Below are 17473 nucleotides of genomic sequence, written 5' to 3' on the forward strand. Positions count from 1 at the left end.
TAAGAGACATAAACCATAACCATAGTTACCTGAAACCAGATAACGAAACGCCCACCGTTTCATTATAGCCTGGCTTGTGGCAAAAACAAACAAGGAAGAGATCCTGAACATCTCATTAAAAGATAGGGTTTTAGCAGCCCAATTTTAGAAGCCACGGAACGGAGGTTTACTTTGACCTGCGCTGCGCTGCGTATGAATGAGTGATATTTACTCAGCCGCCTGATCGAAGCCGAGCATGGGAAAACCCGCACATGGCAGTATCTTCCACAGGCGTGACGAAGGCTTTTTATGCAATATTTTCGTGCATTACTCTGAGCAAGGCATTATGGCTTTTCTGCAACAGGTGTTCTTTGTGTGTTACTGTGCTCCCTTTGCAAAAGCAAATGAAATTCACAATCAGAAAAAGAAGCGAAAAGATACCTTTCGTCGGTTTATTGAATGCTACAGTGGACTCCGGAAGTATTGGCACCCCTTGATAAATATAAAGAAAAAAATAAGTATAAAACAATAAGTTCATTAAGATATATATTGCCAACATAAGGAATTTATTATCCTGAATTAATGATTCAATCGAATCAACCAAGATAAAAAAACAATATTATTTTCCCCCAAATAAACAATTATTGGCACCCCTGTTTGTAGTACTCATTGGCAGGGATCATAGCCCATTCCTCCATGCAGAACCTTTCCAGATCCTTGAGGTGTGTAGGTGTGCACTAATGGACAGCCCTCGTCAGCTCAGACCACAGGTTTTCAATAGGATTCACGTCAGGGGACTGAGATGGCCATGGCCAAAAAGTGTTTTGGATCCTTGTCACATTGAAAGATCCATCTTCGGCCAAGACGCAGCCTCCTGGCAGAAGCAACCAGGTTTCTGGCCAAACCGGCCTGGTTCTTTTGAGAACTCATGATGCCACCGATCTTAATGAGGGCCCCAGGACCACTGGCAGCAAAGCAGCCCCAGCGTATCAAAGATCCCCCAGCCCACCATATTGAACAGTAGGTATGAGGCTCTATTCGGAATACTGTATGCATTCCTCTTCTTACGCCAAACATACCCGTGATGACTGTGGACAAAAAGTTCAATTTTGGTCTCATCTGACCACAGCACCCACTCCCAAAGGGCCAATAGCATTTGGCAAAGGACAAGATGGGCTTGCATCCTCTTCCTGGCAAATTAACCGCCACTCCAGTGGTGTTGAAGTTTTTAATTATGCCCCTGACAGTCAATATTGATATTTTTAAGATTTTACTTATTTTTTTATCCCCATTATGTGCTTCGTGAAGATCAACAATGCTTAGCCTCATTTCTGTGGTAAGTTCTTTGACCTTCCCCATGCTGATGGATGACAAAAGGTTTTTCTGTGTGCATTTAATCATTTTTATACCCTAGGGAAACAGGAAGTCACTAAAGTACACACATTAGATCATTAAGATAAAACTGAACTTCTATAAGTACAAATATATTATTTTTCAGATGTGTTTCATCGTATTTGAAGTGATCTTGAAGTAACAGAATTATTTGGTTTCCAATTGAACCTTGAAATGAAAAAAATGTTTTAGAAAAAAAGGACAAGTATTCCTCTTGCATATGATCTATGTGGTTTATTTTATTAGGACTTTTCTTCATGTTTAATCAAGGGGTGCCAATAATTCTGGAGTATCACTGTATCTGCCATATAAAGACATAGATTTGATGCTGTATTGAATTAACCAATTTACAAAACAGGATGTTAATAGTTTCTAAAATTACATGCTTGTAAAGTAAAATCTTTTCATTAAAAAACTCTTAATTACGAAGGAGAATAAAAGGACAGGAAATTTCTGAGGGGCTGCTGCCACGGTTCTGAAATTGCAAGACCAAGAAGACTTCCTTGAGCTTCCTCAAATTCTTATATCTGGTAATCTCCTGAGCCTACAGAACATAAGAAACAGCTTCCCGGAATGAGCGATAAAACATTCAGAACTCCATTCATCCTTCAAACATGATTTCATTTATTTTAAAAGAGAAATATAAAAAGAAAAAAACTACTCCTTTACAAATTTATGCGAGAAGGCTCAATCAACTACATAAAATGTATTAAATACATGACATTTAAAAGCCAGTTCTCATTTCAGTCTGGTAGTGCTCTTAGTATCGGGAAGAGTGTCCGAGATGTGTATAAGCAGAGAATGACAGCTCACCTTTTCATTTCATTCCTGACAAATCAGAACTTGGTTCTTATCCAACCTCAGTTGCAGAGCCATGAGGCACAGATACAGTAAAACATGACACTGAAAAGACTCCTTCCATTGTAACTAGAACATTCAAAGTGAATTTGTAGGGATTTTGGCCTTAATGCCCTTAGGGAGGCTTAAGGAGCCAAGAGCATACCACAAGGCTCAGGTATCTGTACTGGAATCATACAGCTCAATGCACAAAGCAGCGAAGAGAGCCGTCTGCTAAAAAAACAGTTGGAGTATCCCATGTTATGTAGTGTCTAACTTTGGCAAACAATGTAGGATTTCCACCATGTGCTGAAATACACAAGTTGTGAAGATTCACCAAATTCATCCTGTGACCAAATCGAACTGAATTGGATTTTTGCAAGGTTTTTATTTTTTTTTTATGGACACCACTATCAGGCTAAGCTCACGTCTTCATTTCTGTATAGTAAAACCCACATTGCTACACCGATCTGCCAAAACACAAAATACACAAATTCACCCCTTTCAGCCTGATTTCTTGGTTCTCCTTGAAAAGGTAAGAGGGTTCTGTTTTATCTGGGTGTCACTGCAGTGCAAAGGCAAAACTTCTATAGCACCACCTTCCTTTTATTAAAAAAAAACACAAATGAAGAATAAAACACCGGCATTAAATTCAGCCTGTACTCAGGATTATTTACACACCGATATTGGTACAAGAAGTGCTTTTATAGTGAAGAAAATGTCTTTTCATAGCAGAAAGCTTTCCATAACGAAGAATGGACAATCCAGGACCCTGCAATGGGCCGGTCAGTTCTTCTACCTGGAGAAGCATGTGGGGGATCTTCCTTCCACACGCCTCCATCTGTGGGTAAAATGACGAAGAGCGACCACAAACCCTCCCCACTGCCTGTTACACTGTTTCAACCGCTCGCCTGAGAGCAGCCTTTCTCGAGTCCATCCCCCTCCCGTCTGCTCACACGGCCTTTTTATGAGACTGGTGTCGAGTGATCGCCTCTAGCTTCTGCCTGTATGCCTCGGCCTCCTTCTCCTTCTTCAAAAGCTGCTGCCGGTACTTCTGGGCTTCCCGATTAGCCTCCTCTAACTGTTTCTGAAGAGCTTCTTTCTCCTGTGGGTGCATAGGAAAGCAGAAAGCTGGTTTGAGACGAGCAGAACACGTCTTAAGGAGTCACTGAAAGGAGTTCATTTCCACGGAGATCTAGTCTCGCTGCTGTTCCCCAGACAGCAGTGTCTGCTGTGTGAACTGGCGTTCGTCACCCGTTTCTTGTGCCTTCTCTTTATTCAAAAACGACTGGAAATGAAAAACCCTGACAGCACCGAGTCCTACAATTGTGAGTGCCCTGCTCTCCTGGCAGGTAAATACAACTGCATGAGTTTCAGCCCGTGAGACAAACACCACGTTAAACTACACGGCTGCAGTTTCATTTCATTGAGCTCTTGGATTTCATGGCTCCAAGTCACAGCAACCTTATTTAAATCCCCAAATCAATACTCATTTCTTTAAGTTGGCATTTCGTAACTTTTGTTCAACTCCCATAAGTCATTTCTTGTATGTAGATCAATACTTTATGAACTGCCTTCCAAAACAAAGTGAACAAGATATAGGCAATCAGACGATCTTTATAAATGAAAAAAGTCTATTGCATTAAATCATTTTTTTATCTGAAAATGTATTCAAGACAAACTGGCTACATATCACTTATGAGATGAAGGTCATTCTGCATCTACACATTCTCCGTGCAGCAGATTTTATCAGCGATGGAAAATAATGTCCCTGGAGACAAATATATCAATACACATTGTAAAACTAATTAAAATGACTGTCAAATGAAACCATACCATGCCACATAAATAATCATAATTATGAACAGAGACTCTCCAATTAAAAGAAGCAGTTGTAGGTGTTGGGATTTTCTAAGAACACATGCAACTCAACTGTCTTCCCAGAGCAGATATGCAAATCACTTGCTTTGGATTACAAATTTTAATGACTGCATGACTAGCCTTAATGCACAGTAAAATGAACATTGTTTTACAGACAGCTCCACATCACCATTAAAACGTTCTGTATTATTAATGTGCACATACTTCAGATTCTTTGCCTCTGTCTGCCTATTCCCATTTCTATTACTGAAGTCAAATACTGTACTATAAATTGCGACAACCTCAAAATAAAACCCTGATCTAAAACTTTTTAAAACATCTGAAACATTTGGCATTTTAATTGGGGGAAAAACAATCAAATGCTATGAAATAATACAAACCATTTTGAACTCCAAGGATAGTATATTAGATATACATTAGTATTACCAGTTACCTGGCATTACAGCACTTTCAAATAAAGCTCTGCTCCTTAATATTTCCATGCTACACAAAAGGCCGAATTCCAGTAGAGGATTTAAAAGTTGATTTTGCTCGTGTTCAGTGTTTCATAATACTTGACTTAAAATCTTAATTAGGTCAACTAACTTAACTTCACCTTACAATATCTTCTCATCTTTTTTCCAATCTTTGATATAAAAACTTATTGCTGTGAACCGGTCACATCCTTTATATTACTTCCTTGATGGCACGTTTAATGTATATAGATATAAAATGCAAGGGGACATTAATTCACAGTCATACTTCCTAATATTACCACAAATAACCAAGTGAGATAATAAGTTGAGGAAACTTATTTTATTGGCAAACATTACAGATTTTTTATTGAAAAACAAAAAAACATTTATCTTTTTGATGTGTCAAAGTTAAAGTAGCTTTGCAGCTACAAGTTTATGCTGTAAAAATGCCTTTTTAAGTAAAAAAATATATATTCAAATATATTCAGCCATGTTCTGTGTCATTAATGTGGTGTGTGCCTGGCACTCTCTTCTGCCATGCATTCTGCCGTATAGTCCTTTATTATCTCCATTCTTCTACTTCTCTCTTTTCTCCTCTAATTCAATCCCTTTATCCACTAGATTACCTTGGCTGTTCATACTGTACCTAAAATGACAAGATCACGAATTACTTTTGCAATCTCATAAGCAAACCAATGCTTCCACTTCTATATTAACAACTGTCAAGAAACATGTCCCTACTCACAATGGCTTCACAATTTCAGTTTCATTATCAATTCATTCCTCTTCTGCATGTATGGATTCTAAACTGTTTTCAAGTGGAAAAACTGTGGGGAATTATCATTTTTCATATTTATGCTCAAGCACAGAAGACCAAACATAAAGTCCGGTGACAATGCAGAGAACATAGACAAATAGTAGCAAAAATAACCAAAGGCTGAAGTTCTAAATAAAGCTTGTGTATTTTTTTTAAATCTCAGAAAAAAGCCACCTATAGACAGACTTACTTCAATTCCTGTGTTTTCCACATGATTTTCAATGATCTCTATACGTTGTCTCTTGACAGATGGCTCTTCGCTGATTACAGTCTCTTCTGCAATGTCTGTGGCCGGCACTGTTAAAACTATAACATAGAAAAACTTTTTAAGCTACAACTTTCTATGACAACACCGGTCAGAGAATAAAAATGCTTCCTGGATATTTAAAAAGCAAGTGTTCTTAATGATTTTTATAATTACATCCGTTCATATAGTGTTTCATCCCAAAGCATTATAAATCAGAACAGACCTGCTTCATCTATCTCTGAAGTGCAGCCCCTCTACACAGCAGATCAGGGGGATGTGAGAAATTCATCCCAAAGAGGACTTTAGACAGGACGCCGGGGCAACACACCTTTTTACTACCGTCTCATCTGTCCACGTCCACCATAGCAGGGTATTGGTCCCCTATGGAATTTTAATTCCATAGGGGACAAACAAATCATAATCTAAACTGTGAAACAGATTGTGAAATACAAATGCAATATCTATACTTGCTTCCTTCTTCTGCATGTGTTACATATCAAATATTTTCCATCATTAAATATCTTTGCAATATGGTTCGAAATTTACCTTGCTGGCCGTCTGGCATTGTCACGATGATGGGCTGGCCTATGCCACTTGCTGTCTGTAAGTTGCCAAGCTGGATGCCATCTGTAACAATAGTGATGACTTGCTGCCCCCCAGAGCTGACGACCTGCTGAATGGCCCCATCCACTGAGTCTGCTGTTACCACTTCTTCTGTTGCAACTACTGAACAAAGAGAAAAAATATCACAGTACGTAAGATATAAAACTACAGGGTATAAACTTTACCATGTGCAAATCAAGCAAAGTTTGCATGTATCACAACAACAGGAGCATGTGTTTTAAAGAACTTGTTACACAGAGGTGTCAACTTTGAAGATTTAGTGGTAATTTCTCCCTAATTGATGGAAATGGCCTAAAGAACATGGTGAAAGAAACACCAAGCACAAAGAAAATAGATGTCTTTACAAATAATAAAGCTGTCAAGCAGTTCACATCACAGCTTTAAGTTGATCTACCTTTTTATTTTTTTTGCACATTGAAATTGCCTCGAAGATCTAGTCTTCTGTGACTTTTGCGCCACCACAAACACAGGGGTTTAATCTCCATGAGTCAATGTTAAATTATACTGTAGATCATTGACTGTGAGGAAATACAAAAGAAAAGCAAACACTTCTGGGATGTGATGACTTGTGCAGTCATCTAAAAAAAACATTTGCTGTGATATAGCCTATACAATTGGAGATGTTGGCTTTGATAAGTCCTCTTGGAAAGAAGAGTATTTGAATTCTGTCCACTTAAAGATCATACATGACATAAGGAGACAAAAGCTAATGCTTTCATCTGATGTAAAACCTTCCTTTAATTTGTGTTTTAATGTGCACTCTACTCTGCAGACTGGATGCTGTCATTACCCTTTGTTTTGCTTGGACTAGAATTCTAAAAGGTCAAGTATCTCATAATGCAATTTCAAAACACCATCTTTGGGGCAGCATCTTCATTCATGTCAAAAGTTCTGATAAACTCAATAGACACTCCCTGTACGTTCCTCTTTTCTAATACCCTGCCTCAGTTAGTCAAACCCATATCAAGACTCAGTCTGATCACAGGCATCCACGTCATAGTGAGCCAGGAAAAGCATCAGGATAAAGAGGTTAATCTCCAGGTGAAATTGGAGGAGACAAGAAAAGGTAGTGTTTTTTACCAAAAGGCGTTCTTCGGGCGTAAGGTGGTGTGTCATGCTGACAAGCTGCTTTTTATTTCCGCTTTCTAGTGTGGAATTAACCCCTGCTTGCTCCTTTGCACCCTACACTGACTCAGCTCCCCACTCCAAGCACTGGGTTAGTTCCATTATCCAGACCAACCGCCTGTACTGCTGGCTGCATCTGTTCGAAGCATTCGGGTACTGTATTTATCCAGAATAAAATGGTAAAGTAAAAAATAACACTCTCCTATTTAAAGTAAAATGATGTACTGTCAAAGACTCTTCAGACACTTATTTCAAAGTTTACATATGTAGATATCTTTGTTTTGGTAAAGGTAACATGACCACATCTGCTAATTTACATTATCATAAAACCATTTAAAAAACTGAAGTACTACACTATTAACCAGAACAATCATTTGTATACCACTACCACACCCTTGGTTTAATGGTGACACAGCTAGTGTAATATATTTGGGTAAATAATTATATCGTGTATCACCGTGCCCCAGGAAAGTACAGTGCAACTTACTCCTCGGGCAGCCTGGAAAAGTAAGCGGGACTTTTTCCCCCTCCTAACACCTCCTTTTGTCTGGCAATGCAATTCTTCAACTGAGAGGGTTTATAGGGGGTGTAGCAGTACTGAGCTTTTTGCCTAAAAAAATCTCAATTATATTTTTAACAACTTAACACATAGTACCTGGAGTTTCAGATGAATTGGATAAGGGAGCAGATGCTTCTGCTAAAGCTGCTAATGTAGCTAATACTGATGTTGATGAGTTGCCAAACTGTACTGTTGACACACCCGCTTCATCTAAGAAGAGATTTAACACAAATTAGTATACAACCCTGGTTTTCCATTTACTAACAATACATTAAATCTCTTTTTAATTTTTTTAATCAGAACTGAAGAATATAAAACACAATCCGCAATCCTAAACCTAAAAGTCCTAAGATATGATGTACATCTATGCTCCATCAGTATTAGAACAACTCTGTTTATCAGCCTATAGCAGATTCCAGCATCTTGCATATTGGGATATTAAATGTTGCTAGGAAAGCCAAATTTTGTTTAAAAAAAAAACTTGGATGTGCCAACAATACCCAGACCTATCACTATTCACTCTACACTGCAAAAAAATGAGAAGTGACAGACTGCAAATTAAACATATACCTGCTATTGATTAGCTTGTGCATTAGAGCTGACTGCCATGTTACAGTAAAGGCTAATGTCCACCACATGACGAGTAATAAATCTTTGCAACACAAAGTTTTCGTTACTTCAGCCACCAGGCCTGTAACACACTGCAACAGCTCGGCAAAGCACTTCATGTTCCCAGACAGCATACCTGTTGATTTTGAGGAATTGGCAGCCGAAACCAGGCCTGCAAGATTCACCACTCCTCCAGGACCAATTATAAACTGAGGCGTAGCTGTGTGTATCGTGACTGTGTCGGGACTTTCTGGGTTTGTGTTGATCTGGTTTTGCATGGACACCTGTGGAGAAGGCAAACAGTCAGTGTAGGGTCCGCTGTTAATCATTAAAGAACTGACTAAGTTCATGCCCATCGCTAGTACACTCTTTATTTGAGGACTTCCTATGAAGCCATGCTGTGGTCTGGGATAAAGCCCTTTGGAGCTGCAGCCTTTGATCCTAGACAGACATGCTGCAGGTCAAGAAACAACTCCCCTTAAACCTAATCCGGCAGCGTACATGCCTTCATTGTATCATTTTTCACTGCATCATTTAAAAGAATAAATCTTGTTTTTATACTGATCAGAGAGCACTGCTTCTTCTAATTTAGTGTCATCTTTTACAGTAAACTAGACCCTGGGCTAAATCAAAACATATATCCATTCTCCACACATAAGCTGTGAACCCATTTAATTGATGCCAGCCTGCTGTTTGCAAAATGCCTCTTTCTTCTGGTCAAAAAAAGAATTTGTATTTTGTAACTAGCAGGTGCATCAGGGTTGGTATTAGGGCTGGGCGATATGGCCAAAAACATAATCACGATAAAAAATTTAATATCAGTCGATATCGATAATTATCACGATAAATCTCAAATTATATCTTTCATGTTTAAAGGCAGATTTTTTCTTCTGAGTGAAAGTTGAAGAAACAGTTAATTGGAAACTTAAACAACTCTTTATTTTAAGAACACAACAAACACTTGCCAAACAGCAGAAACATTAAACAAATTAATAGAAAGTATTCAAGTCTTTATGTCAAAATATGCATGAGTAAAATTTACAAAATAAATATCTCAATAGAAACATTAAATACTGCAGTGTGATAAAACACACATAGAAGATGGCTCAGACTGCAAAGTTTAAAGTGCTCTGTTTTATGCCTGATCGTAAAAAGCCAAAATATCTCCAAATTAAGTTGAATGACCTTTTCTGTTGACAATGTCATCGTCCTTCGAGCTGGTCATTGGCAGCACTACATTTGCTTCAGTGTCGCTCATTTCTCCACTCTAACTACAATCCTGTCAGCCACCACCGTGTGGGTAAACAACACCACGTTAGCAGCCCAGTCTGCAACACACATGCGCACTCGCGCAGTATTTTGTGCGCAAAAGCATAAACATATATATTGAACATTTATCAAACTTTTGTTAAATTTATACCGAGGAAAATTTTACCACGATAATTATCGTTATCGAATTATCGCCCAGCCCTAGTTGGTATTTGACCCAGACCTAGGAAGAATGGGAAGAACACATTGCATTGCATCTGACAGTCAAATAGGAGGCCACCAGCAAAATGGAAAATGTTTACACTGGTTCTCATTAGCTTCAATTATAGATACAATTGTTAAATTGTCAAGGAACCACAACGTTAATCAAAGTTCAGAATCAAAATCACTAAGAATAAAACTTCTAACTTCTGCCAATACAGAAATACTTACATTTTTAGAAGAGTCAAATATAATCATATAATATTACAACAGTAAAATACCTTATTTGGAAAAGTGCTCACCCCCCTTACAATTGCATTTGTAAACTTGCACAAAATGGCACAAGTCAGGAGATTGGTATAAAAAGGTTGTAAGGATCCCATGGAGCACAGTCAAGACCATCATTAAGAAGTGGAAGGTGTATGGCACCACCCAGACCATGCCTAGACCAGGCCAACAGAAACTTTGAACAAGCTACAGGCCTTTATTACAAAGACTGGTCATTGTGTCCATGTGACAACAATATCACAAGCGCTCCGCAAACCTGGCCTGTATTTGAGGGTGGCAAGAAAAAAGCTACGTCAAGTCTCGTTTTTCTAAAAAGCACCTTAAAAATTCTGTGGCCAAGGGGCAAAAAGTGCTGTGGTCAGATGAGACCAAAATCAAACCTTTTGGCCGGAATGCAAAATGGTACATCTGGCAGTTGAAAATAGGAAGATGGTTCACCTTTCAAAATGACAATGACCCAAAGCACACCGCCAAAGCAAGTGTACAGTGGCTGAAGGACAGGACGGTGAATGTCCTTGAGTGGCTTAGTCAGAGCCCTCACCTAAATCCCACTGAAAACTTTTGGAATGACATGAAGAGGACAGTCCATCAACGGTCGCCACGCAGTTTGAGCGAGCTTGAACAATTCTGTAAGGAGGAATGGGCAAATATCCCTCCCTCTAGGTGTGCAAAGGTAGTAGAGATGTATCCAAACAGACTCAAGGCTGTAATTCAAGCATAAGGTGCTTCCACCAAGTATTAACTCATGGGGGGCTGTTCTCTTATCCAACCTACTTTTTTATTTTTATTTTTTTTCTGGAAGTTTTGCTTTCCTTTTTTATTTCATGTTGCAAGGTACAATTTGTAAATAAAACTGGAAAAAGTCTGATTTTGTCTTCTGTTGGGGCTTTAGGGCAACAAAAGGCGAACATTTTGAAAGGAGGTGGTGACTTTCTATACCCACTGTACATCACAGAATGTTGTTAGACTGTATTCATTATACCCATCTGTTTTAGATGCAATTCAAAGGGAAAATAACTGGGGAATTACCTGAAGAATTTCTGCCAGTTCTTCATTTGCATTGTCAACTGCAATGTCCAGTGCATTCTTGCAGAATTTACTCTGTGCATGAACATCAGCACCATATTTTATTAAAAGCTCCACGACGTCTCGATGGCCATGCTCTGTGGCCCAGTGAAGGGCTGTCATTTTCAGCATGTCTTTGGCATTCACGTCAGCTCCATGCTAGAAACAAACAAATCCTAAATCAATGCATGTACTGTTGCTGGTGAACTTTCCACATTTACAAATGGAAAGGGATGATGAAAGTATCTAACAGGTCTGATTTTTTTGCTATGAAACTACTATTGTTTTGCAATCACTGTTCAATTTAGTGCACTCTAAAGACAACTAGCAAACAGAATTACTACATCAAAGCCATACTTGTGCAGCCTTTTGGTGTATAGCCTGTAGTGCTTCATGGTTTTAATAATAAATTTCGATACACCATAACTGTACCTTAAGTTTCACACTTCCAACATACCAAAAGATCTGACTTAGAAATGATCAAGAAATTAGAAATGTAATATTGAAAAATACAATGTCAAGGTAACTTCCAAAAGCATCCCTAAAAAGTGAGAAGCCATTTTATTACGGTGTTGAAATTAACAAGAACTCAGCTAGGGGAAGCATTTAATTTTTCTGAGTAGTTTTAATGATTGTAAGTATATACCGCGCTCTTCAGATTTATTAATACCCTTGAAACAAGAACACAAATTCTGACTTGAGATTTCACAAGTCTAAAAAATATTGAATTCTGGAAGTCTGAAAAAAATATTGAATACAAAGCATCAACATCACTTGACATTATATGTGAATGTGGTATAAATGGAGAGGTTGCAAGGAAAGTTGCCTCTTCTTGAACAAGACACAAAACTCGTATTTCCTGAACTACAAGAAAATGACAATTTGAACTATGTATTGTGGTCAGATAAAATTAAAATTGAGCTCTTTGACATCCACATCAGTGCTGCGTGGGCCATACAAAGATAGAGCAAATACTGAGAAAACTCTCACATTCACTATGAAAGATGGTGGAGAGGGAGGCCCCTATTATGTTTTGGGTTATATTACTTCTACAGACTCAGGAGTCCTTTTTAAAATGTTGGTATTCATGATTTTCCCTACGTACCAGAACATTTTCGCCAGAATCTTGATCCCTCTGCCAAGAAGTTCAGGAATGGACAAAAACAGATTTTCCAGTGTGACAATTATCCAAAGAATATACCCAAATCAGCAAAGAAGTGGATAACTGCATACAAATGTTCTTGACTCAGTCTTCGATCCTCAAACCAATTAAAACCATTTGTGGTTCAACCTCAGGAGCTCACAAAACAGAAACCAGTGGGTCTGAAGAACTTAGGGCTCTTCTGCCGGGAGGTATGGTCAAACCTCTCCCTCTGAAGAGAAAGAATCTATCAGTACACATTATAAGGCTTCTAGTCACTGAGATCTCTGCCAGAGCAGGATTTATAAAATACCAACTACTAGGTGTGTGAACAAGATTATTTCTGATAAATATGATTTATCTCTGTGCAATGCTAAGCAAGACATTATCCAATCTGTAAATCTTTCTGCTAGAAACATTTCTGTTCCCATTTCATTCAGGTGGATGAATAAATTTGAAGGGCACTCTATACTGTTATGCAAATTTAGTATGTTTTGAAAATATTTTACATGCAGCCAGAATCACAGGACCTTGAAAAATGTCAGCAACCTGCCAAGACATTTGGGTCACCATTACATCCCACAGATGTCTGTGAGCATTTGGAATCCTTCCCACAGGTCAGATGGACTGGAGTCATTACCTTCAGCAGCACCTCCACAATACGAGCGTGGCCCTCTGAAGCCGCCATGTGTAAGGGGGTTCGGTCCACCTTGGTCCTGGCATCCCGACTCACCCCTGCCCTGAGCAGGACTTCTGTGGTGGAATAATGCCCATACTGGGCCGAGAGGTGCAGGGGTGACGTTCCAAGCTAACAGAAAAAAAGCAGAAAGGGTCAGGGTTCTGAAAAAAATGTGTTTAACTGGACTGTGTTCACTTCTTTAACTGTCACATTAACCCTTGTAAAGAAGCACTGCTTTCAAGTTATTCAAACAAAAAAGGCACTAATGCTTTCAACCCTAATATGAATGAGAGGAGTTTAATTGTGCCTTTTAATAAAAATAACATTTAAAATTATAAATTAGCTGTGACCCAAGGGAAGAGAGACTGGATCACTCCTTATCAAATCCTCCTTGGTCAAAACAGAAGTAAATAACACTCATGCAGGCTGGTGGTATGACGAAATTCAGTATGCCTTAAGAAAAATAATTTCATTAGAAGAAAAATCTTTCTCTCAGCTAGACAGAAGAAAGGGCATTCTTGCACAGCGCATTTTAGCAAAAAATTAAAACTCTCAAGCACTTGCTAGGATATTCAAAAGCTGACAGTTAACAGTTCAATACCTATGCGAAAGTGATCTGATCAAATGTACAAATGGGATCCATCATATCATAAACATGTTCAAAGAGTTTAATCAGTAGTGAACCTTCTTTATTATTATGATAAGCTTAATATCCCTAGCATGCATACAAATGCCAATTATCAGAGGTAAAGCAGTTGCTGTCATGGTGCTTTTGGCATTAAGTGAAAAAACCATTGTGCAGCCATGTCATTTCAGCACACCCGTGCTGCAGTCCTTACCCAGTCTGTAGTGAACGGTGCTCCATTAGCCATCAGAATACGGACTTCATCATCCTGTCCTGCCCGGGCTGCCTCAAGCAGCTTCTTGCCCAGATCCACCAGGGACATCTAACATCAAAAAGTAACAGTTCATCACTTTTAAAGCCAAGCGAAAATGACTTTTTTTTTGGCCTCACACCTCATTCACACCAAGCGATACATCAAAACAGGTAGTGTGCATGTAAACACACACCTGTCCATTGTAACTACCACTTCTTAAGCACCGTGACACAGTCTCGGTGGGCATGGCACATTGAGCAGACAGCAACAGATGCTAGTCATCAGGGTCTAAATTAAAGACACCATCACTGCATGATGGCAGATCTAGGGTGACTGGACATGTGCATGCCAATGAGGGAGCTGAGACTGGCAGAAATGCTGCATTAAGGAAGCCCCAGTTGGCATCTATATTGTTTACTTTCTGGTGTCATTGACTGGGAAGTATAGATTATACAAAGGAGTTTCTGACCCAGTCTGTACATCTGCTGTGAGGTCACCCAGGTCTAGGAAATCTGTCTCTCCTCAAACATGAGCTCTGGCAGTAGATCTATCAGAAGTTCAATCACAGGTGTGCTCCTGGTTCTTTATTTAAAAAGCAGTGAGCTTTCTTTTAATTAGAAAATTGTCTTTTTTATATTTATGTTACATAAGGAACTAAAATAACAGAAGCAAAATAGTCCTGTTACTATAGGAGGTTATAATAACAATAAGGTAGAACAGTCCTGTTATAGTAACAGTCCAGTCAAAGGGTCATGTTTCAAATGTTAAGCAGAACTGTATAGTTATGTAACAATAACTATAACAGTACAATATGTTGCTCTGCTAGAATAGAGGGCGAAAGTGCAGTGGAACAGTGTTAATTCAACAAAGCACTACAACCTACATTACAGTTGTTGTACACAGAGGATATACTATAACTTCAGTGGTACAGTAATGTACAGTCTTACAGTACAGCTGAAAAACAAGGCTCATACTTGAAATTATATTATAATATGACGTATAATATATATATATATCTCATTATATATAATGATCTGTCATACCATCGATTGCATTACTTTAAATTATAAATTGCGATATTCACTAAACATACAAACTTTCATTATCGTAAAAGCAGAAGGTTCAAGTTATAGCCGCATGTACTTTCATTGCGGAAAATCGAATGAAAACACTCATTTCTATTTGTAGTCAATCGAATCCCAAAGACACCTTTCCGCGTATAAAAACAGTATTTCGCCTGTTTTAGACTCTCGTTTGTTTTTTTACTCCCTCCACAAGTAGATAACTTTGTGTGGGGATTCTGGACCTCTTTCAAGTATCACACTTTATTATACACAATCAAAATGGCGACGTGGATTCCGTGGTACATATCAAAACGAAAACAGCTCTCTGAAGATTCAGGCAAAAAAGTCGCTCTTTTCAGGCTAAAACTGGAAAAATCAATGATAAAGGATCTGTATAACAAACGTTTACGTTCTTTGGAGTGCTTGATGAGGAGAGAAAACACAAAGCACGCTAGTAACAACTATAAAATTGACTAGCTCCCATATTAATCGTGATCGAAACCAGACGAGGCTTTGACGTTCAGTATTTAAAGTCAAACTGGGGTCCTGCATGATAACACGACACCCATTCGCTTACCCATATTCGGTCTGCACGTATCTACTTCTTCAACACCGTGCTTCCCTCGGGCCCTACAGCCCGCTACCCAAGCCAGGCAAGGCGCACAACACCAGGCCACCATTTTCTCCGATAACACCCCCACTGCCGCCAGAAAACACCGGGACCCCAGCCCAAAGTAAACACCGCGGGGCACTTATTGCTCCCCAAAAAACATAAAGCTCTAAACGCCAGTAACCCCGGAAACCTGGCAAGTTTAATACAATAAACAGGAAACCGGTCGGATGCTCGGGGTTCCGGGGGAAGTTGAATTATTTTTCACCAGCAAAGAGATCAACTTCCACATCCGGTAGGGCCGCACAAAACACCCCGACACTGACCTGGAAAAGATTCCTTATTGCCTGCCACATTGATAAGCATGCCCGCCCGAGCCTTACCTTACCGTTTGGATCTACCGGACCGCGGTACTTCGGGCCGACGGAGCCTGCGAGGGTACCGAGGGGGTTTTGTTACGATGCTCTCTCGCCTAGGCGCCCAGTTTTCTTACTCACAAGTCCCCGTATTTTGCGCGGATGTGCACATTCCGGGGCTGCGTGATCAGCTTCTTCTTCAATTACTGTTGGCAGTTATTATCGAGGTAGCGACTTGTAAACCACCCCCTCATGGGGCACTGCCCTCATTTTCCTGCCAGTGTTAAAATCTGAAGCAAACCCGGTGCACCTTAGTAGTGGTTATCGGCCATGTGTAGTAGTTTTATGTGTGTTGTTGTTGAATAAACAAAGTGAGAGGAACGTACATGTGCGTGCGGAGTGATACTTAGTAGTGCGCTGTGGCCGAGAAGTCGGTGTGGCGCAGCTGCTGTGCAGACGAACCGCTGGGCGCTCGAGCTGCGCTTTGCGTTTTAAACCTGGATTTCTGCCGGGTTTCCTCGCCACGCAGAGAGACCGTTAAGATATCCGAGCCCTGCACAGCAGTGTGTAACATAGTCACTTTGTCAGGATCTGCTGCCCCCCCTGCTTGTAATATTTTGTTAAACGTCTTTACGGGGAAGGATTCTCTGAAAAGAGTCTTATGGTCAGGAAAAGTTACACTGTAGTTTTTCCGCCTCGGGGTGACAATAGGGTTGTGCGGTAGTTTATGCTTAAGGACCGAACCCCATTAAAACAAAATCAAGCTACATTTTTATATTTACCGATGATAAAAATATTGGAAGCGGGTCTGCACATCCGTTAAGTGCTGTTTTACTTCAGCCTTTTTCCAGGGTGTGATGCTTTTCCATATATGATTGTAATTCAGAAACACTTCACACAGCCTGATTAGAAAATTACTATGTAGCTGTTGAGAATTTGATTCAGGATTTTAGCCATCCGATTTGTATCGGAGATATGGTAAAGTAAACGGTGAATTGTAGCTGTTCAGTGGCCTCAATTGACTTATTTTAAAACAACTCATCCTTTCCAGTGCTTTTAAGTCGGCTTTTATCAATGATGAAATCCAAGTTCTTCAGTGTTTTTTAATGTGGTACAGTACATGGTTATATAAAACACTTGATATTTTAATGTTTTTGGAGGTGGAGATTTTGTAATGTTAATCAAATAAAGAAAATCATTCACAGTCTCGTATTTTAATTCTCTGTAAATCCTTATTACCTTTTGCTAGAATCATTTCAAAATAAATGCAATCAATCTCTATCCCTTAATAAATTTGTTAATAATATAATAGGTGCCATAATTATATAATTTTATTTCAAATTTAAGAATAAGCAGTTAATTTATGTCGAGTATAAACAATTTTCTTACTCGAATCA

The 17473-nt window shown here is 39.2% G+C and overlaps 1 protein-coding gene across 7 annotated transcripts; it reads right to left on the reverse strand.

Annotated features, from left to right (window-relative positions):
* Positions 1 to 1971: 1971 nt before the first annotated feature.
* On the reverse strand, positions 1972 to 16483 carry gabpb1 (GA binding protein transcription factor subunit beta 1). 7 transcript variants are annotated; one of them, XM_088640788.1, is made up of 9 exons: positions 16109 to 16483; positions 14008 to 14115; positions 13130 to 13297; positions 11313 to 11507; positions 8662 to 8809; positions 8013 to 8126; positions 6155 to 6331; positions 5552 to 5667; positions 1972 to 3313 (listed from the first exon to the last, which is right to left on the reverse strand). In XM_088640788.1, exons 2-9 carry the CDS (start codon positions 14113 to 14115, stop codon positions 3161 to 3163), a joined length of 1179 nt encoding a protein of 392 aa, XP_088496914.1. In that variant the 5' UTR covers positions 16109 to 16483; the 3' UTR covers positions 1972 to 3160. The 7 variants fall into 7 exon arrangements, with proteins under 7 accessions (XP_088496914.1, XP_088496913.1, XP_088496911.1 ...); XM_088640787.1 differs by having other exon boundaries at positions 6155 to 6334; positions 16104 to 16483; XM_088640785.1 differs by having other exon boundaries at positions 6155 to 6334; positions 16109 to 16482.
* Positions 16484 to 17473: the final 990 nt, after the last annotated feature.

The sequence above is a fragment of the Lepisosteus platostomus genome, chromosome 7 (genome assembly GCF_059453375.1).
Source record: "Lepisosteus platostomus isolate fLepPlt1 chromosome 7, fLepPlt1.hap1, whole genome shotgun sequence".
Taxonomy (NCBI): domain Eukaryota; kingdom Metazoa; phylum Chordata; class Actinopteri; order Semionotiformes; family Lepisosteidae; genus Lepisosteus; species Lepisosteus platostomus.